This window comes from Suillus fuscotomentosus (genome assembly GCF_016647785.1).
Source record: "Suillus fuscotomentosus strain FC203 chromosome Unknown F5891scaffold_9, whole genome shotgun sequence".
Lineage (NCBI taxonomy): Eukaryota > Fungi > Basidiomycota > Agaricomycetes > Boletales > Suillaceae > Suillus > Suillus fuscotomentosus.
In genome coordinates, this window is record NW_024539521.1 from 157,360 (window position 1) to 183,940 (window position 26,581).

At 47.8% G+C, this 26,581-nt stretch overlaps 11 protein-coding genes across 11 annotated transcripts; 6 read left to right on the top strand and 5 right to left on the bottom strand.

Annotated features, from left to right (window-relative positions):
* The first annotated feature begins 377 nt into the window (after positions 1-377).
* On the top strand, positions 378-2,273 carry F5891DRAFT_747014 (phosphoglycerate mutase-like protein). Its single transcript, XM_041373076.1, has 9 exons — positions 378-733; positions 781-1,042; positions 1,091-1,146; positions 1,201-1,329; positions 1,380-1,385; positions 1,434-1,581; positions 1,630-1,794; positions 1,848-2,011; positions 2,067-2,273. The coding sequence occupies exons 1-9, from the start codon at positions 602-604 to the stop codon at positions 2,187-2,189; spliced, it is 1,185 nt and encodes a 394-aa protein (XP_041230097.1). The 5' UTR covers positions 378-601; the 3' UTR covers positions 2,190-2,273.
* A 90-nt stretch (positions 2,274-2,363) lies between these two features.
* On the bottom strand, positions 2,364-3,802 carry F5891DRAFT_747077 (uncharacterized protein). Its single transcript, XM_041373077.1, has 2 exons — positions 3,568-3,802; positions 2,364-3,509 (listed from the first exon to the last, which is right to left on the bottom strand). Exons 1-2 carry the CDS (start codon positions 3,634-3,636, stop codon positions 2,535-2,537), a joined length of 1,044 nt encoding a protein of 347 aa, XP_041230098.1. The 5' UTR covers positions 3,637-3,802; the 3' UTR covers positions 2,364-2,534.
* Positions 3,803-4,836: 1,034 nt separating this feature from the next.
* Positions 4,837-6,228, bottom strand: F5891DRAFT_1275500 (uncharacterized protein). Its single transcript, XM_041370209.1, has 3 exons — positions 5,995-6,228; positions 5,617-5,926; positions 4,837-5,543 (listed from the first exon to the last, which is right to left on the bottom strand). The coding sequence occupies exons 1-3, from the start codon at positions 6,061-6,063 to the stop codon at positions 4,951-4,953; spliced, it is 972 nt and encodes a 323-aa protein (XP_041230099.1). The 5' UTR covers positions 6,064-6,228; the 3' UTR covers positions 4,837-4,950.
* A 1,072-nt stretch (positions 6,229-7,300) lies between these two features.
* On the bottom strand, positions 7,301-8,866 carry F5891DRAFT_747110 (uncharacterized protein). Its single transcript, XM_041373078.1, has 6 exons — positions 8,569-8,866; positions 8,467-8,507; positions 8,261-8,408; positions 7,817-8,211; positions 7,634-7,762; positions 7,301-7,580 (listed from the first exon to the last, which is right to left on the bottom strand). Exons 1-6 carry the CDS (start codon positions 8,683-8,685, stop codon positions 7,385-7,387), a joined length of 1,026 nt encoding a protein of 341 aa, XP_041230100.1. The 5' UTR covers positions 8,686-8,866; the 3' UTR covers positions 7,301-7,384.
* Positions 8,867-8,895: 29 nt separating this feature from the next.
* On the bottom strand, positions 8,896-10,514 carry F5891DRAFT_747189 (protein-tyrosine phosphatase-like protein). Its single transcript, XM_041373079.1, has 2 exons — positions 10,490-10,514; positions 8,896-10,431 (listed from the first exon to the last, which is right to left on the bottom strand). Exon 2 carries the CDS (start codon positions 10,268-10,270, stop codon positions 9,035-9,037), a length of 1,236 nt encoding a protein of 411 aa, XP_041230101.1. The 5' UTR covers positions 10,271-10,431; positions 10,490-10,514; the 3' UTR covers positions 8,896-9,034.
* A 2,747-nt stretch (positions 10,515-13,261) lies between these two features.
* Positions 13,262-14,272, top strand: F5891DRAFT_747221 (uncharacterized protein). The gene is made up of 3 exons (XM_041373080.1): positions 13,262-13,384; positions 13,436-13,593; positions 13,651-14,272. Exons 2-3 carry the CDS (start codon positions 13,442-13,444, stop codon positions 14,003-14,005), a joined length of 507 nt encoding a protein of 168 aa, XP_041230102.1. The 5' UTR covers positions 13,262-13,384; positions 13,436-13,441; the 3' UTR covers positions 14,006-14,272.
* Positions 14,273-14,772: 500 nt separating this feature from the next.
* Positions 14,773-16,656, bottom strand: F5891DRAFT_1011574 (uncharacterized protein). Its single transcript, XM_041360670.1, has 3 exons — positions 16,541-16,656; positions 15,697-16,488; positions 14,773-15,640 (listed from the first exon to the last, which is right to left on the bottom strand). The coding sequence occupies exons 2-3, from the start codon at positions 16,262-16,264 to the stop codon at positions 14,946-14,948; spliced, it is 1,263 nt and encodes a 420-aa protein (XP_041230103.1). The 5' UTR covers positions 16,265-16,488; positions 16,541-16,656; the 3' UTR covers positions 14,773-14,945.
* A 48-nt stretch (positions 16,657-16,704) lies between these two features.
* F5891DRAFT_1011582 (CDF manganese transporter) lies at positions 16,705-19,035 on the top strand. The gene is given in 14 exon segments (XM_041360671.1): positions 16,705-17,010; positions 17,068-17,253; positions 17,312-17,389; positions 17,443-17,500; positions 17,552-17,728; positions 17,740-17,746; positions 17,829-17,941; positions 18,000-18,107; positions 18,163-18,201; positions 18,251-18,276; positions 18,330-18,491; positions 18,548-18,556; positions 18,614-18,766; positions 18,817-19,035. 14 exon segments carry the CDS (start codon positions 16,963-16,965, stop codon positions 18,835-18,837), a joined length of 1,185 nt encoding a protein of 394 aa, XP_041230104.1. The 5' UTR covers positions 16,705-16,962; the 3' UTR covers positions 18,838-19,035.
* Positions 19,036-21,598, top strand: F5891DRAFT_1011590 (kinase-like domain-containing protein). The gene is made up of 12 exons (XM_041360672.1): positions 19,036-19,212; positions 19,264-19,315; positions 19,367-19,397; positions 19,450-19,578; positions 19,652-19,699; positions 19,751-19,781; positions 19,832-19,940; positions 19,997-20,238; positions 20,297-20,401; positions 20,471-20,622; positions 20,670-21,168; positions 21,217-21,598. Exons 1-12 carry the CDS (start codon positions 19,207-19,209, stop codon positions 21,373-21,375), a joined length of 1,563 nt encoding a protein of 520 aa, XP_041230105.1. The 5' UTR covers positions 19,036-19,206; the 3' UTR covers positions 21,376-21,598.
* A 311-nt stretch (positions 21,599-21,909) lies between these two features.
* Positions 21,910-22,678, top strand: F5891DRAFT_1011601 (uncharacterized protein; the record flags this gene model as incomplete). Its single annotated transcript, XM_041360673.1, has 3 exons — positions 21,910-22,246; positions 22,285-22,491; positions 22,517-22,678. Coding segments are annotated over exons 1-3 (476 nt in total), but the record flags the coding sequence as incomplete, so codon positions are not given.
* Positions 22,679-24,168: 1,490 nt separating this feature from the next.
* On the top strand, positions 24,169-26,220 carry F5891DRAFT_944858 (major facilitator superfamily domain-containing protein; the record flags this gene model as incomplete). The annotated part of the gene is made up of 14 exons (XM_041374588.1): positions 24,169-24,326; positions 24,387-24,413; positions 24,462-24,502; positions 24,546-24,594; positions 24,665-24,742; positions 24,794-24,893; positions 24,935-25,287; positions 25,346-25,442; positions 25,495-25,687; positions 25,738-25,795; positions 25,842-25,873; positions 25,930-25,953; positions 25,997-26,077; positions 26,129-26,220. The coding sequence occupies 14 exons, from the start codon at positions 24,169-24,171 to the stop codon at positions 26,218-26,220; spliced, it is 1,383 nt and encodes a 460-aa protein (XP_041230107.1).
* Positions 26,221-26,581: the final 361 nt, after the last annotated feature.

The following is a 26,581-nucleotide window of genomic DNA, read 5'->3' on the forward strand; positions in this document are numbered from 1 at the left end:
CGGTTCTGCAGTTACTGACAAGACATTACGTTAAAACATTCTTCAACTTCCTCTCTTCATCACGTCGTCCTCGACCTATACGTACCATGGTTGCAGCATCTAAAAGATCAATCTCCTGCTCCCATTACTCAAATCGCCATGTAAAATCCTAATGCGGAAATGGATTTTGACTGCTTCCTGTACACCTGTCTTTGTACAGAAGTTGTTGAAACCGGAGCCTCGGTGGCAACCTGAATAGCATTAGCGTTCGTCCGTCGTATTCTGTTGTTGCCGTATGCCGCAGCCGGGCGGTATTCGTGAGTTTGCGATGCCTTCGCTATGCGACATACTACACACTAGCAGACACTAGCCTTGGTGGTCCTAGTACGGTAACCAGCGGTTAGGCGCTTGAAGCACTTATTCCTCCAACTGTTAGCTTCATCAATATCAGCTAAAAAATTTGTACTAAGCATGGCGGTATTCATCTTGTCTACGGCACTCAGCTCAAATAACGCTAGTCTGAAGATGGGCTAAACTGCTATGCACGTTGACGTGCTATAAAGTGCCAGTGGACAACGGTGAAGCTAAAGCCCTGATCGCTACAACTTCAACAATTCCAGCCATGGTCAACACTACTACCGCAGCGGGACTCATCGGTGTAGTTCTTTTGGCCCGCCACGGTGACAGGACGGCATACTACCAAGACCCAGCTACATACAACTCCACCCAAGCATACATCACTCCTCTTGGCGAGGTGAGAGCTCTGTGCTATAATGCTGGATCTTGCTCACGAATATTTAGCAACAAGAATTCGAACTCGGGAGCTTCCTTCGTAACATATATCTCAATCCCGATTCACCATCTTTCATCCAGAATATCAGCACTGATGTCGCAGACATCAACCAGTTGGCGGTCCGCGCAGACGCTGGTGGAGGAAATGTTATCCTGAACTCCGCGTATGCTCTGCTTCAGGGTCTTTACCCATCCACACAAGAGTCAGAGATAACTTTAGCGAATGGTACAACGGTTCTCTCTCCTCTTGGGGGATACCAATATGTTCCAGGCAAGTCAGTCCCAGCTACTCGCTGGTCCTCTAACTAATGGTCTGCAGTGCAATCTTTGGAGTATTGGCAGAGTCCGTCTCTCACGAGCTGGATGGATTGCGAGGTATGAAATCCATCTTATCTTCAGCAGGTCACTTCGTAACGCCCAAGAACCTAGTATTTCCAATCTCATCTAAACCGAACTTACGCTTCATCTGCATGGTTAAACATGTCTGCCACTGCTGCGCCATTCCTGACTGCATTGAAACCTTACTTGGGGAGCGTCAGTAACAACTTCACGAACATGGTATGTCACTCCATCGCATCTGTGAAAGCTTTTCTGACAAAATTGTGTAGTGGAATGTAAGGGTTCGTTTGATTTTTTTTCGGACTGAGCTCATTGTCTCGCAGATATACGACCATGTCAATGTCCAATACACCTATAATAAGACCTATTATGAGACCCTACCTCCCTCCTTCCTCCAGCAAGCTCGCTATTATGCTAATTGGGCCCAAAACAGTGTCTTCACTGATTCTACTTCAGCTAGCATTGGACAAGGTAAGTTTAGATCAATTACAAAAATGCATTACACTAACCTTGCTGCAGTTGCCATTCGCACACTCCTCCCAGAGATCTTTTGGGCCTTGGGCAACATGACAAAGACCTCTAACAAAGTCAAGATGAATATTCAGGAAGTCGATTACAAACCATTCATCAGTCTATTTAACGTCACCAACGCTACTCTGACGGACCCTGACATTAGTGGTATCGGTCAGTATCAACAGTGTATGAGCTCAGCACTGCAGACTGATACCAATTCACAGCCAACTATGCTTCTGTTGTTGCCCTTGAGTTGTCGCAGGACTCGCAGGGTCAGTACGAGGTTAGCATGAAGTTCAAAAATGGTACGGAGGACAGCCAATTCCGTCAACTTGAAATGTTCGGCAACACGAGCATCACGTTTGACAAATTCGTTCAAGTACTTGATGTGAGCTGCTCTTTACAGCACGTATGACTTCTTGCTCACAGATTCATTCATATAGAGTACCACGATCAACTCTACTAACAACTGGTGCTTCTCCTGCAATCAGACTGTCCTGCGCGGATGTTCTGTCTACAATTACAGTAGCGATCCCTTCTTGGGTGGCGTTGGTACTGGTTATTAGCGGTAGACCACGGCAATCTTATAAGTTCTGTAATCTAACATTATCTAATCGTTTTGAATAATCTATCGTTCTCCGGAACTTGACTTCAACGAGCGAGGGCGTTTAGACTTCAAGTAGCTATGCACGTTGAGTAATGACGTTGCTTGCAAAGCACTAGAATTTGCCTCGCCCTTCCTTTGTGCCATCCTTTTGACGACGAATAACTCTCGATTGAAAACAAGGTCTAAAGTCCTCTTTGTATCTACATAATTCTATCGCTCGTAAGGGTATAAGTAAGTATAACCCAATGTCATCACATCGTAAAATAGGTACCCAACGACTATTTGTCCAAGTAGCAACGTAGCTCTAATATTTCATTATTTCAAAGCAAGGAACAAGAGCAGCATATGCCTCTCGCTGCTGATCTGTCAAGGACACTCCGCGAAATGCAAGGCACTCCAGGGAACATTTCGACCTCGTCAAAAAGGCTTGAAACTCTTCTTGTGGCCAACTTCCCATATCGGCGGCTTGGAGTACACGAAGGTTCGGGAGCGTGAGAACCTTAAACAGGCCAAGTTCCCTGTCCCAGTTCGAACACAAGCTCGGACACATGTATAAACACTGGAGGTTGGTGTGCGTGACTGGTTCTTGATTCTCGATCGGGTGAAATATGCCGAGGATCGTCACGGAAGAGAGGTTGGGACACAGGCGGAGTATGCGGGGGAATGCATCTAGTCGGTATATGCTGATCTCGAGATGCGTGAGATGGGCCCATCCGGAATCAGCGACGAAGTCTAATTGCTTGCAGCAGATCCATGGCAGATCCAATATGTCCATCTTGCGAAGGTTGACCGGCAATTTTGAGATAGTGCGCTCAATGGCTAGTTTTGAATCGTCAGCGTACTTGCGTACGATGAGCTCCTTGAGTCCATGGAAGTCTTCCATCATGAAGGGGTCTCTGCAGTACCAAAAAGTAAGCTCTAGAGACGAGATTTGCTGGATGTATGGCTGGAGTAGGCTTCGTGCCTCGCTCAAGTCAGTGCAACATTCGAGTTTCAACGAGAGAGGACATCCTCTCGATCGCTTGAGCCAGAGGTCGTAGGCATAAGCTCTCTCCCGCAAGTCGTCGTCCGCGATCAACCGTAGCTGGGTCCATAACCATGGCAAGCCAATAGCAACCTCCCTCCATTGTCGACATATTCTTGTGAATATCAGGGGAGCTCGCCTTTGCGTGGGGGAAAAGGACAAGTCATCGGACAGAGAGTGGAGGAAAATTTCCGAGAGAATTTCTGCTGGCAGACGCGGGATACGCAATGAAGATCCCCCGGACGAAGTGTCGGACTGGATGAGATTTCATTATTATATCAAGATGCAAATATCTCCAGAACCAAGCACTTACAGGTTGCTGCAGCTCCCCAATGCTAGCTGAGATCGGTGGTGAATCGACGTTTGAATTAGATGTCTGCATGTTAACGCGAAGGAGGTTGAGATATTGGAGATGGAGATCTGAAGGAGGAAATAAGTCTACCGTTCCGCCAACAGTCGCGTCCCTATTTAAATCTAACACCGGGAAAACCACAAGTCCACAAACCACACGCCTTCCTATTGTCGTCCCAAATAGCCTTAGGTAAACAACCGCCCTCCACAACTAGAGACCTTGCATTGTATGTCTTCTCATTTCCATGACCACTAAGGTCCAGACCTGTCGGCCGAGCTGTGACCTTTATTTTTCCCTATGTTGGTCTTGCATTGTTGGTTTTATATTTGATAGGTGTGGACTTGAATGTACTTCAAGGAGAAGTCAGGTTTCGAATCTCCTTGGCACCTCTCCACAGGAGTCCCTGTAATAGTAATACCGTGCGTACAGCCTATCGAAGGGCTGATTCCCTTGTTGTTAACCATTCGTTCTCAACTACATTCTTACTACTGACGCACCTGAACTTCAACACAGTCATGCCCTTTTTCAAGACGTTTCCTGCTCAATGGTAAGAGCTCATGCCAATAGTAAGAACACTAACTGAACATTGACAAGTAAAGTGACTCGATGAGTATCGGGAAGTTTATAGTACCGGGGGCTAACTTTGACATGTAGTTGCACCCTGGCATACTAGTAGGGAGCTTCGAGCAAGCGTTACGTAGATTATTAGATTGGAAAGTAGGTTGGGATTAGGTGGAGTGAGATCAACACAGGCAAAGACATCGCAAAATGGATGGGACAGCGTCGTTGTGCTGCAAGTCAAGATGGCACGTGGTCTAGTGGTGAGCCCTTTTTGTGCTTTAAAGTTTACAGCACGTACATATGACTTCTTTCAGATTCATTCATCTAGAACACCACGATCAGCTTTACTAACAACTGGTGCTTCTCCTGCAATCAGACTGTCCTGCGCGGATGTTCTCTCTTCAACTACAGTAGCGATATCTACTCGAATGGCGTTGGTACTGGTTATTAGCGCAGCTAGCGCTGGACCACGCCAAAGTTCTGTAATATAACATTACATGATTGTTTCGAATAATCTATGTACCCCGGAACTTGACTTCAATGAGCGAGGCGTTTTGAACTTCAGAGTGATAACATCGATTGGAAAGTACTGAAATTTCCTTCACCTTTCCCCTGGGCCATCCTTTCGACGACAAATAACTCTCGATTGAAAATAAGATCTAAAGTCCTCTTTGTATCTACATAGCGTCTATAGCTCGTAAGGGTATAAGTAAGTATAAACCAATGTCATCACTTCGTAAAATAGGTACCTAACGACTATCTGTCCAAGTAGCAACGTAGCCTCTAAATTTTTATTATTTCAAAGCAAGGAACGAGAGCAGCATATTCCTCTCGCTGCTGAACTGTCAAGGACACTCCGCAAAAAGCAAGGCGCTCCAGGGAACATTTCGACCTCGTCAAAAACGCTTGAAACTCTTCTTGCGGCCACCTCCCCATATGGGCGGCTTGGAGTCCACGAAGGTTCGGGAGCGTGAGGACCTTGAATATGCCAAGGTTCCTGCTCGAGGTCGGATACATGTCCCCACACATGTGTAAGCGTTGGAGGTTGGTGTGCGTGACTGGTTCTTGATTCTTGATCGGGTGGAATATGCCGTGCAGCATCAGGAAAGAGAGGTCGGGACATAGGCGGAGTATGCGGGGGAATGCATCTAGTCCGTGTACGTTGATCTCGAGATGCGTGAGATGGGCCCATCCGGAATCAGCGACGAAGTCTAATCGCCTGCAGCTGATCCACTGCAGATCCGATATGTCCATCTTGCGAAGGTTGACCGGCAATTTCGAGATAGAGCGGTCAGTGATTTGCTCTGGACCGTCCACGGTACTTGTGTACGACGAGCTCCTTGAGTCCGTGGAAGTCTTCCAAAATGAAGGGGCTTCTGCAGTACCAAAAAGTAAGCTCCAGAGACGAGATTTGATGGATGTATGGCTGGAGTAGGCTTCGTGCCTCACTCAAATCAGTGTAACATTCGAGTTTCAACGAGAGAGGACATCCTCTCGATCGCTTGAGCCAGAGGTCGTAGGCAGAAGCTCTCTCCCGGAAGCCATCGTCCGCGATCAACCGTGGCTGTGTCCATAACCATGGCAAGCCAAGAGCAACCTCCCTCCATTGTCGACATATTCTTGTGAATATCAGGGGAGCTAGTCTTTGTGTGGGAAAAAAGGGCAAGTCATCGGACAGACTGTGGAGGAAAATTTCCGAGAGAATTTCTGCTGGCAGGCGCGGGATACGCGAAGAAGATCCCCCAGACGAAGTGTTGGACTGGATGATATTGAAGTAAATTTCATTATTATATCCAGATGCAAATATCTCCAGGACCAAGCACTTACAGGTTGCTGCAGCTCCAAAATGCTAGCTGAGATCGGTGGTGAACCGACGTTTGAGTTAGATGTCTGCATGTTAATGCGAAGGAGGTTGAGATGTTGAGATGGAGATTTGAAGGAGAAAATAATTCCATCGTTCCGCCAACAGTCGCGTCCCTATTTAAATCTCACACCTGGAAAACCACAAGTCCACAACCAACACGCCTTTCTATTGTCGTCCCAAATAGCCCTAGGTAAAACAACTGCCATCCACAACTAGAGACCTCGCATTGTATGTCTTCTTATTTCCACGACCACCGTGACTAAGGTCGTAGAACAGACGTGTCGATCGAGCTGTGACTTTTATTTTTCCCTATATTGGTCTTGTATTGTTGGTTTTATATTTGGTAAGCGTGCGTGGACTTGCAGGTACTTGAGAAGTCAGGTTTCGAATCTCCTTGGCACCTTCACAGAAGCGGGCTACCGAAAAGCTGATTCCCTTTTTGTTAACCATTCATTCTCAACTACATTCTTACTACTGACGCACCTGAACTTCAACAGTCATGCCCTGTTTCAAGACGTTATCCTCAGTTTTCTGCTCGACGGTAAGAGCTCGTGCCAACAGTAAGATCACAAACTGAACATTGACAAACAAAACTGAAGAAGGTGACCCGATAAGTTTATAGCATTGGGGGCTAACTTTAACACGTAGTTGCACCCTGGCATACTAGTAGGGAGCTTCGAGCGAGCGTTACGCGGATTATTGGATTGGGAAGTAGGTTGGGATTAGGTGGAACGAGGCTGTGGGACATCAACACAGGCAAAGTCATGGGTGGGACAGCGTTGTTGTGCTGCAGTCGAGATGGTGGTCAAGTGGTAAGCCGATCCTCCGATAGATCATAGCCTACAGGCAGTGGGAGGTGAAGAACGGAGAGACGATAACCGGTCCAATTGAGACAGGGCACGATCAAACGAAGACAGTCGTTTACCGCCAGACACAACCATGTTTGCGACTGGTGGATACGACCGGCCACCCTCGACTCCTGGGAACCTCAATATTCAATGGGATGCGTAGCTTGATCACAGGCGAGCTTCAAGCTTTAATTTTTATTTATTTGTCGTACTTGTTTTGCAGTGTTTTTGCCTTTACCGCAGATCCCCGATCACTGGAATTGCTCAGATTATATCCAAGGTTAGGGTCCCTGAGGTTTACCTCCGACTCCTCAAACTTCATAATGCGTTGGGCCTAATCTGACAGCTAAATCTGTTGGGAACTTTGGATGTCGGTTCAGGTAAAACCACCGGGTCTTTGTGCGAGGACAATATTTACAAAATCTGCTCCTTCAATACATAACTTAGTATCATTACACCGTTACGAATAACTTCGTTCTTGACTGAAACATCGTACAACGTCCCATTAATCACTGACTTTGACTACAAGTTTTCCGGTAGTTTTGCCACTTGTCAGGTCAACTTGTGCCTGTCTTACCCCCTCCGTAGTGAATGGATACTCCTTGAAGATCCGCGTCTTTAAGGTGCCGTCTGCGAGAAGGGAGAATAGGGCATTTCCGTAGTAGAGCACTTCTGCTGAGGTGTATGTATAGTTGTTCATGCTAGAATATCTAATCGTTAGCATAAAATTGGACCATGCAGTGGTCAAGCGCACGTAGGCCGGAGAAGCTTCACATTCTTTTTCTGGAGCCTGATAGGAGGAAATGGTGGGACGGGCCCCGAAGCATTACCCACTGAGACAATAGTGCCCTTCCGCTTGATCATTATGAGGTCGGACTCGAACCTGCACCAAAGTCAACTCAAGTCATGCAAGAGAAGCCACAGGTTCGAATCTTACGTGTCTTTACCCACACCATCAAAGATTGCATGGACACCCTCTCCATTTGTAAGTTCCAGGACACGTGCAACCGTGTCCTCGTTCTTATACAATATCACATGGTCCGCCCCATTAGCTTTCGCAAGGGAGGCCTTCTCTGGCGTCGAGGTCGTCCCTATCACAATCGCTCCTCGCGACTTAGCCAGCTGGGTCATGAGCAGTCCAAGACCACCTGCGACGGTGTGAATGAGGATGATATCACCCTTTTGCACGTTGTATGCTTCTTCCATGAAGGAAATAGCCGTCAACCCTTGCACGAGAGCCGAGACAGCCGTCAAACTCGACACTGATTCAGGAATCACGTATACCGTTTTCCAAGGTGCAGAAACGTATTCCGCATGCGAACCCAAATAATCCTGTCGGCTCGTGAGTTATTGCAAGAAGTATATAGACAGTATACCGTACGAGTGCGACGCGGGAGCCTTGTTTGTACCCACACTTCTTGTAATCCGGGTCGTTCAAAACGGACTCATCTGTAGGAAGTGCGATGACTACACCGCTGGCTTCCTTCCCGATCACGAATGGGAATCCAGATGCTGGGTATATTCCTTCTCTGTCGCACACTTACTTAACGACGCTCTTCGGGATGCTTGGGGGGTTTAGACACTTGCCTGTAGTATGTGTCGATGAAGTTGATACCAAGATATTGGACCTACTCAGCGCAGCACAGATTAAGTGTTAACATTTGCATAGGAACTTGATAATGATTTTACCTTTACAACCAGATGATCCGGGGCTACTTTTGGGAAAGGGATCTCTCGTTTCTCAATGACCTCAGGTCCCCCTGTCTTTGAAATCGCGATGGCTTGAATCGTTGATGGATAAGACATTCTGGGGGTTGCAGTGGAGAACTGGCGAGCAAGAGTGGGAAATTGAAAAGATAAGAGTCGTCAGCTCAAGTTAGTCAGCGTAGTGACGCTTACAATTGCAATATCCTGGTCATACACGGGCACCGTGGGTGCCCCACAAACCGAATGAAAGTTCGAATAATGTCGTTAGAATGAATAGAAGAGAGAACATGTAAACTATTGGCTCCGTGGGTATAGATTTTGGGCTGGATTCGACATCCGGCGGCAAATACATTTACAGGTTTGCAGTAGACTAATAAGCGTAACCGATATCACTGGTGTCATCATGTACTGTAGTGGTGGAGTAAACAATCGAAGGTTGAATGGATGATCAAACAGTAACTTTTAGACTCCTTTCAAAAGCCTGGTCCAAGATGTCATATATGAGATGAATTTGTTCATCCCTCTGGACCATCCCAGGTCTTTGCTCTCGTAAACTGTCAATCTCCTGTGCTATCAGGTCTTCCTGAAGCTCCTTTGGTAGGGTACCCAGCGGAGGGACAGGCAAAGAGCACAGAGGTTGTGGAGGAGGTGTCAAGTTCGGGTGCGGGCTATTAGCACTCAAAAGGCGATATGCGCGTAACAGTGACGACATCGCAATGAATGATCCAGTTCGCCCTATGCCAGCGGAGCAGTTGACCATGATAGGAGGGTCTGGATCTGGTTCCGGAGATGATGGGAATGAAGAGGCATCCGTGTTAACGCAATCCACCAGACGAACAAAGGCGAGAAGGCTAGCTCGGTCTTCATCCTCAGGAACTCCATGGTCCGGCCATGCAGCATACAGCATATGGGTGAATACCACAGCATCTTGCGGATTTGTTGAGGTGACTGGAATGATGGAGACTTTGCTGTACACGCAGCAGGCTTCGTTTATTCGCTTTCTCTCTAGTAGCGTCACCTTCAGTACAGGTGCATCGCTTGTTGGATCTGGGTTCGACAGCATTGATTGTCCAGGGGTGGAAGGGAAATAGATATGAGCTTTCTGTCGTCCTCTCTCCGTATTTTGTGTGAGCTGAACGATGGTACGAACACGACTAGGAGAGTGCACATGAGGAGAATTGAGAGATGCTGGAGGAGTAGAAATTGGTTGCATGATGGCACTGAGGAACACATGTGCCGTGCGCGGAAGGGGTGCTTGGGTAGCAATCCATAACTTTCCGCCATACAGCTCCCGAACCCAGCTTGCATTAAAATATCTTCCCTTGCTACCCTCGGCTCCGACGCTGCAGCGACTGCCCTGCAGATCGCCCACAACAACCCGCGTCCGATCATATGGCTGAATATTGGAATATCGATTAGCGACTACATTGTCTGGATGATGGGCTATCATGATGGAGTAGTGTGCGACTGGATCGGTCTTTCCCAGTGCAGAATTCAATGCCTGCTGCCCACGCGCAAGAAGCGACGCAGAATGTGGTTCTGCCACGAGAGATTGAGTCCGTAAGTGATCGCGAGCATATTCTCGTTCAGACAATGTGATGCAAACAGTTTCGGAGATAAAGCGGGAATCGTTTGCCAATGCTCTGGCAAGCCAAGTAGGTATCACTGATAATGTTGCAGTCATTGAGAAAGATGAAAGCTAAGGCGGAGGTTTGGAGAGATTTGATATCTTCCTGTGCGTGAGAATAAACTGCCAACTCTGTTCAAAGTTCTGTAGGGATCACAACATAGCAGTTTGCTCATGAAGAGCAACGATGGATAACAGCTATGTATCGTTGATATCAACTAATCCACAGGATGTCAAGTTAGTGATTATTTCGCAGAGCAACAATCCAGTCCTCACAGTTTTGGCTACCAGAGTCAGTTCCACGTTGGAAAAATCCACGGGGAAGAAACACTTGACGGACGATAACCCAGAAACGTGCTGGACATCGCGACAGGTACAACAATGTTCCCTTGGTTGGAGACATCATTGACCTCAGGAGATGGGTAGGGCCTTGGGCAGTATATCCATCTAACGTTCGGAAAGCCAGCAATACCCAAGCGTATCATCATCATTTTCCAGGGCGGATTTGTCGGAACCAGATGTAGAGTCGAGGTCTCGGAGTCATCAGATAGGCCCGAATGGCAGACGTGGACATATATCCATCCCAGAGGATGCGAACCGGCGTCAAACTTTCGACTTGATAGCCCACAGTGACGGACTGCCAGGGGAGGGAATTCAGAGCATGAAACTTGTTTTCGAGGAGAGTTCTGATTTTTACGGTAGGATCACAATCTATGAGTTGAAGATTGAAGGTATCCTGCTTTGAAATGATGAGGAGCTCGCTCAACCATATTCAAGAGCTCACTAGAGCTAAGCCTGCCATGTGCTTGAGCGGGTCTGTGACATGTGTGTGCCGAGCTCAAAGCATCCCAGTAAAAATGTTTAAGGGCCGTGAACTCGGAACAACAAGAGCCTCATCAGATGTATTACGTACATAACGGAACGAAGTCAAATTGTACACACGCACCGTTTGAACTTTGCACCATCCAACGATGTCGATGAGGACCGTTTAATATTCATTCACAGTATGTTTAGACTGCTGTCATGATACCCGAAACCACGAGCAAGTTCATGCATACGAATCTGAGCCTCTGGCCCAATGTCTCGTCAAACTCTCGTGATTTTTGATACGCACCGCAAGCTTTGGTAGGAACATCAACACAAGCATTCGAACCGCACACATTTTGTATCTTCCGTTTGGTCTGTATCTTCTACTCTGACAAGGTGGTGTTCCTCTCTTATCCTTTCCTGTCCGCTCCCTTATTCAACTTCTACAGCGAACAGCGAACGTATTACCTGGTTGATGTTTCGTTACAGAGTATTAATTGCGCATACTACCAACGCTTACGCGTCCTCGAATATCAAATTTTGCCCACCAATAACGCAGTTTCGTGACAAGCTATGTCCTATGTAGGCTGTCGCCTCATCTCATCCAGACTTCACGCGCGAGGATATCTGGCGTTTCTGTGCTATGTTGCAGGAGCCGTAGTGGTGCAAATCAATGCCTGAGACGACTGCCCAACGATAAGAAGTTCTTCGATGTTCCCTGAAGTCGATGCCATCGATAAGAATTTTTTCTCTCGCTCGCCTATCCTTCACCGTATCAATCGTCCTCCCGGGCCAGACAGGTTTACCTTGCATTTAACATTGCCTTGTTGATCTCCATGACCGCATATACAGGCACTAAAATCGATTGGTTGTAGGCTCTCAGTAGGGTGGCAAAGACACATTTGAATCGATTAACCAATGTTGCAAGACGGCGATTTCCTCCAACTTGTGTGGTTTTGAAAATAGGGAAGCAAAATTACGGCCGGTTCTGTGTCTTCATTAGACGAGTCAAGTTCTGCCAGGATATTGCGATGTAGAAACAAAATATAAGTGTGAGTACTCACAAGAAAGTTTGATAAGAATATTTGTATCCATGCCGTTTGGCGTTTGGGTCTTCTCGAATCGGATGTTGATGGGCCGTCTCAACAATCATGCGTTTACAAGGTAACACGAAAGGTGTAGATCAAGTTTTGCATTGTTCATTGCGCTTCGCATAGGTTTGTTCTTTGTCACTGTCGTTGACCCGTTCACTGAGTATGCCATTTCTCCCAGGCACCGACATAACTTACGGAGATCTGATGGATCTTATTGCTCATGTGATTTGGCCTTAGATCTACGATTATTCAACTGTTCGTGGAGCCAGAAACATAGGTTGTGATTCTCCGATCGGGTTGTTCCCTCCAGGAAGGCACAAACATTCACAGCGCACCCACAACGTACTTCTCGTCTTTGCATCGCGGACTTGCAACAAGAGTGGACAACTCAAGCGTAGATGCATCGAGCAAAATGGTCACTGCTCCACCTAATGCACAATAGTCGTCCACAGTAAATATTCTCCGAAAGCGAGGTCCTCACAGTGGAAACACACTTTCAAAGTGGCGCGCGAAGACCACATAAATATTGCTTCGGTGGCCTTTATCCTCCATCCTTTACACGCTACATCTACTGCCACTGCGAACGCATACCCATTCTCATAACGTCTTCAACGATTATCTGCTGGCTCAGGTACATGTATGCCCAGCTTCGATGCCTACATTTTCTAACTATATCTGCTTCTTACCTTTAGATGACTCAATCTCCCTCGTATCCCTCATCGCACGGTTCCGACTCTTCCAATGCAAACCAGGACACCCCAAACACTGGCATGCATATGGGTACAATTTCCCTGGCCCCATCCCGCACACATGCATCATCCAGGCTATGCCCCCGCACCCCCCTGCTTCCCGTACGGTGTCCCTCCCCCATACGCGCATGCTGGAGTTGTGCATCACGCGCCCCAAGCGGGACAACATGGTCAATTCCCTCCTGCGGTGACCCACGTTTCGCATGCCACTCATGTTGACCCACCGTTGACTACCGCCCCTTTTCCTCCACAACACCCATCCACGCCCCCCATGTACCATCAACCCTTCCCGTCGGGGCATTTCCCAGGAGTCATGACCTCCTATGCAACTCACACATCGTACCAACCATACCTCCATCAACATCACGGGGCCGGGCTGGTAACGGGCTCTGCTTCTCCATCTCTCCCTCAAGCACCAGGTTTGTCGGTCGGCGAGAAGCGCATTCGCGGAAAACTTCCAAGGTCGTAACGTCAGGCGAATTAAAAAGCGCTCCGGCAGGATAGAGGACGACCCGCTCTTTGTAAGCTTTCTTTTTAATTTTGTGAGGTCGCATTTTTAATCCTTGGGACAGAAACCTATGTTAGCTCAACATGATCAACACGATGGGAGATATGTGTGTTCTAAGGATGGCCAGCTCGTCCGTCCTGCAAGTTATAAACGCCATCTCAAGACAGAAAAACATCTTGGTCACAAACCAACGGAATTCATATGCCCTGGTTGTCTGGAAACGTACGTATCCCCTACTCTCAACTAAGCGCGTCTCATCATTGATATTGTTGTGACTAGTTATAGCCGACGTGATGTCTGCAAGAAGCATTGGGACGACAGGTGTGGCAAGCTAGCAGCTAATAGTCGGCTATCCTACGAAGCCGCTTGCCAAGCTTTAACGAGTTTTAATTCTGCTTTAGCTACAGCGTCGTTCATGCCCCCTTTACCCACGACCGCCACGACGATGTCTCATAGCTCACCACCCGAGATCATCCCGACAGACGCCACAAACCCTTATTCCCGGGCAGCTAGTGACATACAGGACCCTCCTTTGGTGTCACCTGTACTTCCCCCATCCGAAGGGCAGGACATTGCACTCGCAGAGGTCCACGATACTTTGGCGCTGATGCGGTGCAAGAACCTCCTTTGGTGACACCCGTGCGTCCCCCATCTGAAGTGCGAGAGATTACACTCGAAGAGGTTCGCGGATGCGTTCCCTTTTGGAGGTGGATTAATGACACGGAGGGCCTGGTGGATCCCCTCCCTCCCATCGCTGAGCCTCCGTCCTCTCGCCTGCCAGAGGCCATGCTCGCAGACGCCGCCGAAGACCTGGATGTTTGATGCCTCATTAATGGGATAGACGACTTTGTAGATCCCAAAATTCCTCTCTGCGAATCTCCCACAGACGCTGCTGAAGACCCTGACTGTTACAACTTCCCAATCACCACACATTCTTTTCCTTCTCCCTCGCATAACACCACTTCTCATTCATTTCTTTACCAACTATCCACCATTCTTTGCTTGTTTTGCTCCTTGCTGTCGCCTGTTCAGGTATAGCACTACACGCTCTTTTCCTACTGTATGGCATAGCCCGCTACCACGTTCATTTCTTTACCAACTACCCACCATCCTTTCTATGTTCCCCTCCTTGCTGTCGCCTATTGACGTATAGCACCACACGTTCCTTTCATACTCCATGACATAGCGCATGTCCCACTACCTCTCGTTCATTCTTACTGTTACTGTTACTGTTATTGTCATCCTTAGGGTGAAATGCACACATTCCTTGTATATACGTGCTGGAAGATCTAAGGGTGAAACGTCATCGTACTCACGAGTCCGTTCAAAAGGCGGGACTTAGTACTCAGTAAGAGTCAGTACTCCGGCGGCTTGACAGGGCCGCGGCGTATGGGAATGCTTATGAATTTCAAATTTCAAAGCGCCAATCATTACATAATAGGCATGAGGCTCAACCAAATAACATAGCGGCCTACAACGCGAGGATAAACTATTCAACACGGAGCGGACCCACAATTCGCTCAACACGATGAAGTCCCTACAGCGGAGGCCAGCTATGCAATTATGGAAGGCTATTACCTGTGGTGAGTCCTCTTGCCTTTGGTTGTACCAGAGGTCTTGGGGGGCATGGGGGATGCGGCGGCAATCGGGACGGAGATAGGTGGCGAGACTGGGAGAGAAGGAATCGGGACAGGCACCGATACTGGGAGAGAAGGAAGCGAGACAGGCACCGGTACCGGGAGAGAAGGGTTTGGGATGGGTAGTGATACTGGGAGAGCAGGAACCACAGCAAGAGCAGGCTTGCCCGAGGCGCTAGCTAGGGGGACACGCACTGAACCAGAAGCGCTGGTCAATGAGGCATGCGCCGAGCCTGAAGACAATGGTGCAGATGCTGAGGTTGTATCACGATGGTGAATGTGGCGTCCACGACCTGTGTGCACACCAGCCTGCTGATGAGCACCCAACGCAGAGGCGACGGCGTTTGACGCCTGAGAAGGGGAGGCAGTCGAGTTTGCCTGAACAGTCGACGAGGAAGAGTAAGAACTGCCGACGCCGACCGCTTCTACTGCGTTCCGTGGAATTGGCAAAGCTGAAATTGGTAAGGCTGGCAGGGGGGGCAGACTAGCGGTCAGATTCTGTACATGGCCAATTGCGTCCTGTACTGGTTGCACTGCTTCCACTGGAAGATTAAGTGAGCCAAGAATGGACGATATGATGCCAACCACAACAGAGATAAGGGAGCCCGCGGCGTCGCGCCTATGCACCTCCGCTATATGGGAAAAGTGGTCAGAGGATATTGGTAATGATGCGCAGGAAGGAGCTCACTATGACGTGGTGGTGCATTGGGATTGGAGACACTGACTGGTATGCCTTGGACACCCCCGGAAAGCAAGAGAGCAAGTGAGAACGAGATAAAGACGATATAGAGGGAAAGGAAGCGCATTATGAGGATATTTAGAAAGAAAGGTTCGTAAAGGTCGTTAAATGGAGCGCTAGAGTGGTCTGATAAGACAGAAAGCAGGGAAAGATGTGGGTAAGGATTGCAGAGGCATGGATGGGTCTTTATACCTTTGCAGAACGGTGGCTGACAGAGATGGTGAAACCTGTCGACGACGACGTTTGTGCAATAATTCCAGACCAAACCACAGGCTCGAACCCGAATCGTGAGCACAGGTGAGGCATAACATGTCTCAGACACGGTTCTTTCGCGGGGAATTTTGTGCCTGCCCAGAGCTGACGACACTTGCATTATGATTGTGAATAGGTCTGCAACACAGCCCAAGTGCGTGTCCACGTCACGGTCATGACGCATGATCATGAGGTGCAAATGGGTTAAAATAGTAAATGATCTGGTCCAAGACACCTCCAAGTCCAAGACCATAGTATTTTCCATGCCGCAGCAGTGCAACTGTAAATCTGTGAGGGTGTTTTTACGGTCCTCTTCTGTAATCCGTCATCTCCCATAAATTATCCTCCCCAAGTGCTCTCCGTCTTCTCGAGCTGGCAGTATCAGTTACTAAGCCAGATATAACCATGAGGTTCCATAGGTCAGATAAGGAACGAAGCAGGGGTGTTCCCATGCATGACGACAGGAAACACCATCCTAAACATGCGAATCTGAACAAGAATTTGAGCAGGTAAAAGACACGAAGAATTCGAATGAACACACATGAGGATCGCAAGAACGAAAAGTAAGGACATCAATGACGAATCGTAACCTGTTTCTACCATTAGGTCAACAAGCAAGTTGTCGACAAACCTTCGGAAAAATGGAACCAAACTAAGTATGTAATAATAAGCTGATAACCGTTATCTGATAAGCCAACCCTTAGCCTCTACACTTTTTTTTCTCACCGCATGTCTTTGGAAGGCTCCACCGTGGCATACTGCACTGCCCAGAAGTACATAAGTATCGTGGTCCTCGGACGCCTACACACATTCACCTTGCTCTGACTAAAGGCTCGCTCTTACTCCTTGTGTAGCGTTGGTCTGACACCAGTTTTTCATTGACCGAGTCGACAAGGGTACTCGCAACATCACATTTTCACATCTCGCAGCGCTGAACACTATCAAATTATCAAATTGTTGAAGATGTCTAATCCCAATTCAACTTCAGTGAGCCTAAGGCAAGCATCAGAGGTGACCATTTCACGCGCACGTGTCCTCGAGTCCCCCCCACTCACAGCCTAGTCGTAGAACTCCAACGCACAAGTATCAAGGAGGAACGAAGATATCGAGGTGGCCCCAAAACTTCAAGGTAGCGATCTTCCCGACCCATACAGGATCCGGATCGGTCTCAAGACAGACGACGAGCTCTCACAGCTTCGTCGTCGCCGTAGGACCGGTAAACGACTCGAGAAATTTCATAGAAAGCAGAATGACGTGAGTTTTTCTCTTATATTGTATCATTTCGATTTCGTGCTGAAGGGTAAATGATTAGCTCATTCAATCATTGCTGAAGCCTATGGAAGAACATACACAAGAGGCGAGAGAAGATGAAGCGCACTTCCATTTTTCTGTAAGGAAGCGTTGTGGGGCTGCTTATCTCTGCTGAATCAATCACGCATTCAGGTTAGAGTCGCAGTCTGGGCAAGTCTTTTTGCCAACTTCATTCTCTGCGTACTTCAGCGTACGTCTTTGCAATATGTCCGTGTTGCTTTCGCTAATTATTCCACACTAGTATACGCTGCTGTGTCGTCCGTCTCCTTATCCCTCATCGCAACAGGGATTGATGCTACTTTCGATTTTGGAAGTAATATCTTTCTATACTGGACTCACAAGAAAGCACTGTCAATGGATATTAACAAATGGCCTGTTGGTGGCTCCCGACTCGAAACCATTGGAAATGTAGTCTATGGTGATTCATTCGTTCACTCGGCGGGAAATGATCTCATTTTCTTTCAGGTTCACTGTTCGTTCAGCTATCAAGTCCTTGAACCTGATTAACATTCTTGCAGCATGGCTTCGGTCAATTTGGTTGTTATCGTTGAATCCGTCCGCGCACTCATGTCTCAAGAAAAAGACAACGGTTTTCACATCCAGGCAATCATCGCAGTGGCAGCTGCGCTTGGTATGTAGCCTGTACTGGAGCCCTTTGCAATCATTTAATAAAATCTCAAATCAAACAGCGGTCAAATTCGTCCTTTTCTTATATTGTTTTGCCCTCAGATCAAAGTCTAGCCAAGTGCAGGTCTTATGGGAGGATCATCGAAATGATCTTTTCATTAATGGATTCGGTAAGACGACTCGCCTTCAAGCAATTTGGTACCCTGAAGCGATCATACTCCCCAGGTATCCTGATGTCTGCTGGAGGAAGTAGATTACGATGGTGTTCGTGACCTCGACCCTTGCATTTCTTGTGAACTTACATATTAAACAGGGCTGGACCCTGCTGGCGCTATCATTGTGCGCTTCATTCGTGTACCCTCATGAACTTTCCGCTCATGTGATCGCTACAGATTGGCGCTGGAGTCATCATTACCTGGAGTCACACTATCTACGAACAATTTGGATTCTTGGCTGGGAAGTCTGCGCCACACGACTTCCTGCAGCTCATCATCTACAAAGCTATGACCTTCAGCGATGAAATTGAGAAAATTGATACTGTACGGGCGTACCACGTAAGTGTTCAATCCCATTGCGTATGGTTGCATATTGACTTGATCCAATGACACAGAGCGGACCTGTGCGTGCCATTGGTCTGATTAACCGACGTATTGTGTTCACTGACAGTTTTAACTAGGACTATATCGTCGAGGTGGATATCGTCATGGACGCTACTACCCCGTTGTGGAAGGCACACGATATTAGCCAGCAGCTACAGGATAAGATCGAGGTGCTTCCGAATGTTGAGCGTGCCTTTGTGCACGTCGATCATGAGACCACTCATGCCCCTGTAAGTAACACCTAATCCCATCATTTTCAACCACTCAATCGCTTGTACAGGAACATCGGAAGATTTTGTAGGCGAAAGGCAGCTAAACGAACGTGGAAGTGCTATCAGTATCTATGAGAATGCGATGTCTTGTGTACTGGATACACTGTTGATTGTCTGTTGTGTCCGTGTAATCGTACTGCTGCGAGGCTCTCCTTCTGTAGTGTCCTTATATAGTTTGCCTGCTGATCGGACTTCATGCACATGATGGGAAGATCGACAATCTGAGTTCGCTTACTATCACCGACGTCAGATAACCACCAACCATCAACAACTTGAAACCCCCACCCTCTCTGCAACTGACACTAATTATACCAAACAAACTTTGATACCAGTCCAACACCTACTCAATATACCAGAACCATTTAACCATTCACTCCCAGTCAGTGCGTGTGCAATAAATGATGGTGAGCAGGAGAGAGATGGCGGTAAGGAGTTAGTTCATGAGACACTACCAGGATACTAGGAATCAAGACCCGGAGGAGTTGTATGTCAAACAAGACAGAATCGGTACGTATCAGGTCCTGTTCCTTACCACAGCCAACTGACTATCTGCGTCAGGGAAGGGATCCTTTGGAGAAGTCTACAAAGGGTGTGTTATGACGATACGAGCTTTTCAGCGGTCCCTCTCACGCGTTTTCTAGGTACGACAAACGAACTCAGAAGACCGTCGCCATCAAGATCATAGATCTCGAAAGCGCAGAAGACGAGATAGAGGACATTCAGCAAGAGATCCAGATTCTATCACAGCTAGACTCACCACACGTCACCAAGTTCGTACCTTCCTCACCGTCTTGCTCTTGTCTGGATTCGACGAGGTTAACATGCAGCGTTTTTGCACGCAAGATATCATGGATCCTTCCTCAAGGGTTCGAATCTCTGGATAGTCATGGAGTACGTTCCTAGATTCCATTACATTCTCATTGCCTCATGGATACTATATAGATACTGCTCGGGCGGCTCGTGTTCCGATCTGGTATGATCGCAGTCAACTCTGGTAACTTGCGCTTATTTCACATTACGCAGATGAAGCCCGGCGTATTTCGGGAAGAGTATATCGCGATCATCGTCCGAGAGCTTCTTCGCGGACTTGACTATTTGCACACAGAGGGCAAGCTTCATCGGGATATCAAAGGTCATTTCACTGCCTCGCTCCTGATTCATCTGACACTTATGTCATATCACACGCAGCTGCCAACATACTGCTTTCCGCAGGAGGTGATGTCAAGCTTGCCGATTTTGGCGTGTCCGGGCAGCTTTCTGGAACACTGTCCGCCAAGAAGAACACTTTTGTCGGCACGCCATACTGGATGTCGCCTGAGGTAATCAAGCAGAGTGGTTATGACCATAAAGCAGATATATGGAGCTTGGGTATAACTGCAATTGAACTAGCAAAAGGAGAGCCACCCTATGCGGAGCTCCATCCGATGAAGGTCAGCGGGACTGGGCGGCTGTCAGATTCCGAGATGTTGCTTACACCTTGTCACACAGGTACTATTCTTGATACCCAAGAACCCCCCGCCGCAGCTGGACAGTCACTTCTCCAAGCCATTTCGGGACTTTGTTGCGTATTGTTTGCAACGGGATCCCCGCGATGTTAGTATGATCTCCATTCTTTGTGTTCGTTTCATGTTACCATAACTGAAATGGACAAATATATCACAGCGCCCGACGGCACGCGAGTTGTTAAAGCACAAGTTTGTTCGTATGGCAAAGAAGACTAGTTACCTCACAGAACTAATCGAGAGGCATGAGCGATGGAAGGCCGAGGGTGGAGATCGCGTGGAGGAAGAGGAACAAGTTGTCAATCAAGAATTGTGGGTCGCTCCAGCTTTTCCAATATCCTCTCATATATCTTCTCTAGGCCTGCAAACGCTGACCTAGAAGATCTCTGGGACTTTGGTACTGTTCGACACACAGGACGGTCGGGGACGATTGGGCGTGCACAAAACTCGATCAAGGTATCTGGTCCCCCCCTAACATGGGAGATGAATGGATCTTCTCGCGAGGCGTCATCTTCGTCCTCGATCACAGCGAAAAAGGCGTCCGGGTCATCGTTAAGGTCCAAGACTGAGCTGCCGCCGTTACCTTCGTCCCCTCCGCTGGCGCCAGCGTCTGCACCACCCGCTCGAGCACCAAGCGTGTATGAGCAAGCCACCGTGAGGCACATGCCGAGTGGAGGGCCCAGCAACGAGACACAAACTGGCCACGAGCGGGAGTCTTCTGATGAAGATTATGATGACCAGTACTTGGACACTTATCCTAGAGGCGCGTCTGTCCAAGAGAAACAGCATGAACCAGAGGACGATGAGTTACCTGATACTACTATGCTTGATTCTGTCATATTACCCGCAATAGCTTCGGTAAGGGTTCCGTACTCCTATCCAGACAGGGCTGATCAGCGTGTTCAGCTGTTCCCTCGAGTATCGACACAGGAAGCGCGAGTCGCGTTGAGCGCCCTACAGCGGGCATTCAATGAGGCTGAGCGCATCATCCCAGGTGTGACTATGGAGCTCGTGAACGAGATCGTAGATTCCGTGGAGCGAGTAGAGGATGATCACCAGCAGTAGGTTAAATACCACTGACATTGTGAGATTTTGATTTGCAGTCATTTTTTCCTTGCTTTCGTTGCTACATTCTTAGGACGTTCTCACCCCACAAATACGAACCCACAGATGCATTCACCCCACCTTACCACACCGATCCGTGATGTACATCATATATATCATGTAGCTCTTATTAGCATGAATGAAGAGTGTGAAGCGCCAATGAATTATACGCCGTTGTCCTGCCAGTTATCCTGTCCATCCTGACTCTTTACTATGTCAATGTACGCCCGCTTTAGATACTTAATGTGTCGCTGTCCAGTTCTTTCCTCGCCGATATGTTCCGACACAAGGCCTCCTGCACGGCGTTCGCTGTCTCATGATGTAGAGCACACCAAGGCAGATGATCATCATTATCTCAATTATGTGCCAAATTGATTTTCTTCTGCCATGGCTCGTCACGCGTCATATCGAGAGGAACTTCGGACCTTTCTTCCAAACAGGCTCGGAATCCACTCACAAAGGCACTGCCTACTGGTTAGATTAATCCCTGTCCAACATTTGTCTCCCAAGGGAGGCCTGGCATGTCACATCATGATCAATGCATCACCTAGCTATGATATCATCTCTTCTTTGTCATCCGCTCCTGTATTTTATAATCTCGTTGTCTAGGGTCATTTACCCCTCAGCAATTCTTCTCAGACGCTGAAGTATGTCTCACGTTTATTCTGCACATCGACTTTGTCTTACTAAAACTCCTCCCTTAGTTCATTTCTAATAGATTTATCATGGCACAATCCACTCCTCGAGTTTGGTTGAGTAAGTTGGTGCACTGTAACTCCTCAGCGTGCGGGTCACTGACTGCTCGCAGTTACCGGATCTTCTTCTGGGTTCGGTAGGGCGATGACGGAAGAGGTCCTGCGTAACGGCGAGATTGCTGTCGCGAACTCTGCGCAAACCCTCCGTCCTTGATGACCTCGCTGCCCAATATCCGCGCACTCAGCTCCTAGTACTCCCCCTGGACGTGACGAACGAAGCGCAGATAAAATATGTCTTCGCACAGGCCAAGAATGCCTTTGGGCACATCGATGTCGTGTATAACAACGCGGGGCAGGTGTTTTACCAGGAGCTGGAGGGGACGTCAGTCCAACTTGGCCCGTTCCAGGGCTGTGATGGATGTCAATTTCTGGGGCGCGGCAGCGGTAAGCCTTGAGGCGGTTAGATTCTTTAGAGAGGAAAACCCGAAGGGTTGTGGGGGGATGCTCGTTCAAGTATCGAGCGTGGCAGCGATCAACGGGGTCCCTCTGCTCGGGTTTTATAACACTACGTGAGTGGGTGGATGCTATCTGGTCAAATCTTGCTGAGGCATTTGGTATTCGTAGGAAAGCAGGTAAATTTGTCATGTTGTTTATGGCACCCTGTGTAAAGTTTGCTCACCACCGTTAGCCTTGGATTCGTTCACCGAAGTCCTGGCACAGGAAGTGCTCCCTGCTTGGAACATTCGTGTGAGTACTTGATGGAAGAGATGACAGTCGCTCATCACTGAGCGGCCATACAGTTCGTGAATATCCACCCAGGTTGGACGCGCACGCCTATCTCATCAAGTGATATGCTTGAGCCTCCAGCAGCTTACGCATCAGAACCGGCAGCTGTAACCACGAAGATGCGTTCTGGGCTTGATGCGTTCATCAAAAGCGATGCGCTGGCTGACGTTGAGGTTGTGACCAAACGCATTTGGTCGGTGATACGGATGGATGATCAACACCTGCGAAAGGGTGTACAAGAGGGCATTCCAGGCCTCGTGAACATGTATGTGGGCATGGACTCGTTGGACATTGTGCATGCAAAGATTGGGCGGCTGCAGGGCGAGTTGATGTGGAGTACGAAAGTCCATTACGAGTACTAGTCTCGTGTACGTCTTTAAAACGAACAGTTGGTTCCGCAGATGGCAATGGTTTTGCATGAACTCCCAAGCTGAGTCGTAGGAACAAATACCAGGTCATCGTCGTTTGTCAACCACATTGCCGGCAATCTTAATAGGGCAATTCGGACTAGGACGCCGTGCCTTGTGACTAGGGGTTCGTTGAACTTATGACCTTGCTCCGGACAATTTTTTATTCGTGGGAACTTTATAGTAGGTTATCATTATGTATGGGAAGGTTTCTTCTGACAACAACGTCCTTGTTTCCTCGAATATGCCTGATGACTAGATTGTAAAGTTGATAGCATTTTTATTTAATACTGTGTTTTGATATTGACGGGTTTCTATCAGATAATTTTTGCGATTTGCGTTGACTGTGTCTCGCGTGATTGCACGACATGATGATTGTCTCAGGTGACTGACAGATTATCTCCCCCCGAAACATTGCATGACCAAGTAAAAGGTTGCATTGGTCCATCTCTCACGAGCTAATGTGCCCAAGACAAGCTTGGTCGGCGTGTCTAGCACGTGCCACGTCGTGTGATGCATTGATGCATTATGATTTGTGCTCAGGAGCATCGTTGGCACATTCCTAAACTCAAAATCAATCTATAACATTTCTCCTCTTATGCTATGGAGAAGGGGTACAGCGATGGTTGCACATCTGCCAGTGATTCAAATGAGTCTCTACTAAGAATCTACAGCGACTTGCAGGTCGTTATCGATTAATTGGATCCCGGGCCAGACGGTCGGTGTCAGTCCCAACAACTATTTCCAGGGTGTGTTTATTTTGATACGAGCCTCCAGGATGGTCGGTCCGGATCAGCTTCATATTTAAACTTCATTATAGGATACTATGCATGCCTAACCCATCGCTCAATTGGCCCTCATTAGCCATGTCCACACCTTCATCCGGTGATGAGATTGCAAAGCAAACTCTCGAGAGCGTCTCGAAATCCGTCGAAAATGTTGGAAATACCAGCCTTGTCGACCCCTCGGATGCGCTAAGTTTTCCCGAAGGTGGTTTCACCGCTTGGGGCACAGTGCTGGGCGCGTAAGTGCTTCTGTCCACCTATTTATCATTGCATCCTCACCATTAACTGCGACCGTTAAGCTTGTTGATCCAATTCTGTGGCTTTGGGTAAATTCGACTTTGCATTTGTGGGCCCAAGCTAATAACATGTTCCAGATATAGCAACGCTTACGGTGTCTTCCAGGGCAAGCATATATGTGAATTATCTTACGTGGACGGACTGACAACCAGGATATGTAGACTTTTATACTCAAACATACCTAACCAATTCCACACCATCTGCAATCGCGTCAGTGAGCTCTAGATCTGCCTAGGTAGTTTCTTGGTTGTTCGTGTTTCTGACCTCTACTGCGGTGTAGCTGGATAGGAAGTGTTAATGTGTTCTTGGGTTTATCAGTTGGCATCGTATCAGGAAGGATGGCCGACCGAGGGGCATTGTATGTGTGCAAGAAGTCCCCATGAAGGCATCCCTGATCATACACTTTCAGTTACCTTGTGATGAAAATCGGCTGTCTCCTCCAATGCTCCTCCCTCTTTTTATTGTCCCTGGCGAAACCAGATCAGTACTATCAAGCAAGTCCCATTTCTGTTAATGCGCAGCTTCGCTGACCGTATTGCTATGTGTGTAGATATTCCTTTCTCAAGGCATCGGTATGGGTATTGCAACAGGCCTTACGAATGTTCCCTCCTTCACCGTAGTATCGCATCACTTCCAGCGACGCAGAGCTTTTGCGATGGGAATTGTCGCCACGGGGAGCGCTCTGGCTGCAATCTTGCACCCCGTCATGCTCAACAATCTTATCAATGGAAGACTCGGCTTTGCGAACGGTGTCCGTGCAAGTGCGGCCCTGAGTGGTGGCTTGCTTTTCATCGCAAATCTTTTGATGCGAACAAGGCTTCCACCGCAACCAAAGATCGTTAGCTACACCCGCGTTCTGCAAAATTCGTCGAGAGATGGTGCTTACATTTGTGCTTGTGTAGGGTGCGTAAGCTTTGCAATACTCGATGACATGAACATCAAAGTTGCTTTCACTGATTAGGATGGCTGCTTTCGAATTTGGATACTCTTTCGAAAATTTTTATATCCAGTTAGATTCTACCCTGCATGGTCTGAGCCAAGGATTTTCGTTTTATTCTGTACGTATCAAAAATCACTCAAATAATCAAGAACTACTTATCACGCCGACAGATCACAATTCTTTATTGTGGTTCTTCCATCGGAAGACTTACTGGGAGTGTTGTCGCTGGATACGTAGGCATCCCGAACACGACCATTGTCTCTTTATTAATATCCTCCGCCGCACTATTTGCAATGATTGGCTTGCACTCGGCCGCCAGTGTAGCTGTTATAGCTGTTAGCTATGGGTTTTTTTCCGGAGGCTGTGCGTAGGTTCGTGATGCTCCTCTGACACTCACCAAGTTTCGACTCCAGTTATAGCAATGATGAGCCCGTTGATATCGCATCTGACTCCTGAATTCTCACATATTGGGTAACCACTTACCATGTGCCTTTGGTTTTGTCTGACACTGCTCAAGCGCACGGATGGGAATAACGTATGCAATATCTAGTGAGTCTCTGGGTCTTTATTTGGTGACACTCGGAGTCTTGAACACGTTTTCACAGGTATCGGATCACTCGTGGGCACGTGTGCCGTTTACATTTCCTCGACAGTCACTCACGTTCGGCTTAGGTGCACCGATTTGTGGGATTGTCCTGACGTCGCATTACATCTGGTGGAAGGCTGCTATCCTTGCTGGGGCGAGTGATTCATGTGAAACTGCGCTGTCAGTTTTTGACTAACACGTTATGTAGAGCGTCACAGCTGGCGGCTGTATCTTGTTAATATTCATGCAGGTCATCTTGAAGATGCGTCAAAAGACTTCAAGTGTTTACTCCAAGGAAGCTGGTGTCTGATTTGTGTCACCTGAGCATGTATGTAGAACTATTTGCATTGCACATGAGAGAATTTATATATCAATAAACGAAACTGTTAGGACGTGGTGCTCTGCGAGCTGTCTTGGGGAATAGCGTACCAGAAAAAAGTTGTAGTACGAATGACCAATAGAATCTGTTTTTGATGTTGGTGTTTTCTGGCTTGCAGATGGGCGGCATGCATGTTGATTTGATATAATACAACCCCCTCTAAACTCCGGCAATCCCCATCCTCTACTCATCACTCGACCTGCCCACTACTTCACCTATGTTCAAGTACATGGGTACAGACTGCCGATGGATTGAGAATAAACCTTGAACCTTATGACATCTACAGCAACGC

What these genes read in the sequence shown, in the direction of transcription:
- F5891DRAFT_747110 (XM_041373078.1), bottom strand. Translation starts at nt 8,685, where the DNA reads ATGTCTTATCCATCAACGATTCAAGCCATCGCGATTTCAAAGACAGGG. An exon ending in TTCATCGACACATACTACAG is followed by an intron (nt 8,409 to 8,466) that starts GCAAGTGTCTAA and finishes AGTGTGCGACAG; the next exon opens with AGAAGGAATATACCCAGCAT. An exon ending in AAGGCTCCCGCGTCGCACTC is followed by an intron (nt 8,212 to 8,260) that starts GTACGGTATACT and finishes ACGAGCCGACAG; the next exon opens with GATTATTTGGGTTCGCATGC.
- F5891DRAFT_1011574 (XM_041360670.1), bottom strand. Translation starts at nt 16,264, where the DNA reads ATGGAAAATACTATGGTCTTGGACTTGGAGGTGTCTTGGACCAGATCA. An exon ending in CAATGCACCACCACGTCATA is followed by an intron (nt 15,641 to 15,696) that starts GTGAGCTCCTTC and finishes TTTCCCATATAG; the next exon opens with CGGAGGTGCATAGGCGCGAC.
- F5891DRAFT_747189 (XM_041373079.1), bottom strand. Translation starts at nt 10,270, where the DNA reads ATGACTGCAACATTATCAGTGATACCTACTTGGCTTGCCAGAGCATTG.
- F5891DRAFT_747014 (XM_041373076.1), top strand. Translation starts at nt 602, where the DNA reads ATGGTCAACACTACTACCGCAGCGGGACTCATCGGTGTAGTTCTTTTG. An exon ending in ACATCACTCCTCTTGGCGAG is followed by an intron (nt 734 to 780) that starts GTGAGAGCTCTG and finishes ACGAATATTTAG; the next exon opens with CAACAAGAATTCGAACTCGG. An exon ending in AATTCGTTCAAGTACTTGAT is followed by an intron (nt 2,012 to 2,066) that starts GTGAGCTGCTCT and finishes TCATTCATATAG; the next exon opens with AGTACCACGATCAACTCTAC.
- F5891DRAFT_1011582 (XM_041360671.1), top strand. Translation starts at nt 16,963, where the DNA reads ATGTCTAATCCCAATTCAACTTCAGTGAGCCTAAGGCAAGCATCAGAG. An exon ending in GCCTAAGGCAAGCATCAGAG is followed by an intron (nt 17,011 to 17,067) that starts GTGACCATTTCA and finishes GCCTAGTCGTAG; the next exon opens with AACTCCAACGCACAAGTATC. An exon ending in ACCCTGCTGGCGCTATCATT is followed by an intron (nt 18,277 to 18,329) that starts GTGCGCTTCATT and finishes TGATCGCTACAG; the next exon opens with ATTGGCGCTGGAGTCATCAT.
- F5891DRAFT_1275500 (XM_041370209.1), bottom strand. Translation starts at nt 6,063, where the DNA reads ATGCAGACATCTAACTCAAACGTCGGTTCACCACCGATCTCAGCTAGC. An exon ending in TTTTGGAGCTGCAGCAACCT is followed by an intron (nt 5,927 to 5,994) that starts GTAAGTGCTTGG and finishes AATATCATCCAG; the next exon opens with TCCAACACTTCGTCTGGGGG. An exon ending in CGAATGTTACACTGATTTGA is followed by an intron (nt 5,544 to 5,616) that starts GTGAGGCACGAA and finishes TTGGTACTGCAG; the next exon opens with AAGCCCCTTCATTTTGGAAG.
- F5891DRAFT_747077 (XM_041373077.1), bottom strand. Translation starts at nt 3,636, where the DNA reads ATGCAGACATCTAATTCAAACGTCGATTCACCACCGATCTCAGCTAGC. An exon ending in TTGGGGAGCTGCAGCAACCT is followed by an intron (nt 3,510 to 3,567) that starts GTAAGTGCTTGG and finishes AATCTCATCCAG; the next exon opens with TCCGACACTTCGTCCGGGGG.
- F5891DRAFT_1011590 (XM_041360672.1), top strand. An exon ending in AATCTCTGGATAGTCATGGA is followed by an intron (nt 19,700 to 19,750) that starts GTACGTTCCTAG and finishes GATACTATATAG; the next exon opens with ATACTGCTCGGGCGGCTCGT. An exon ending in CGGAGCTCCATCCGATGAAG is followed by an intron (nt 20,239 to 20,296) that starts GTCAGCGGGACT and finishes CTTGTCACACAG; the next exon opens with GTACTATTCTTGATACCCAA.
- F5891DRAFT_747221 (XM_041373080.1), top strand. Translation starts at nt 13,442, where the DNA reads ATGTTAGCTCAACATGATCAACACGATGGGAGATATGTGTGTTCTAAG. An exon ending in TGCCCTGGTTGTCTGGAAAC is followed by an intron (nt 13,594 to 13,650) that starts GTACGTATCCCC and finishes TGTTGTGACTAG; the next exon opens with TTATAGCCGACGTGATGTCT.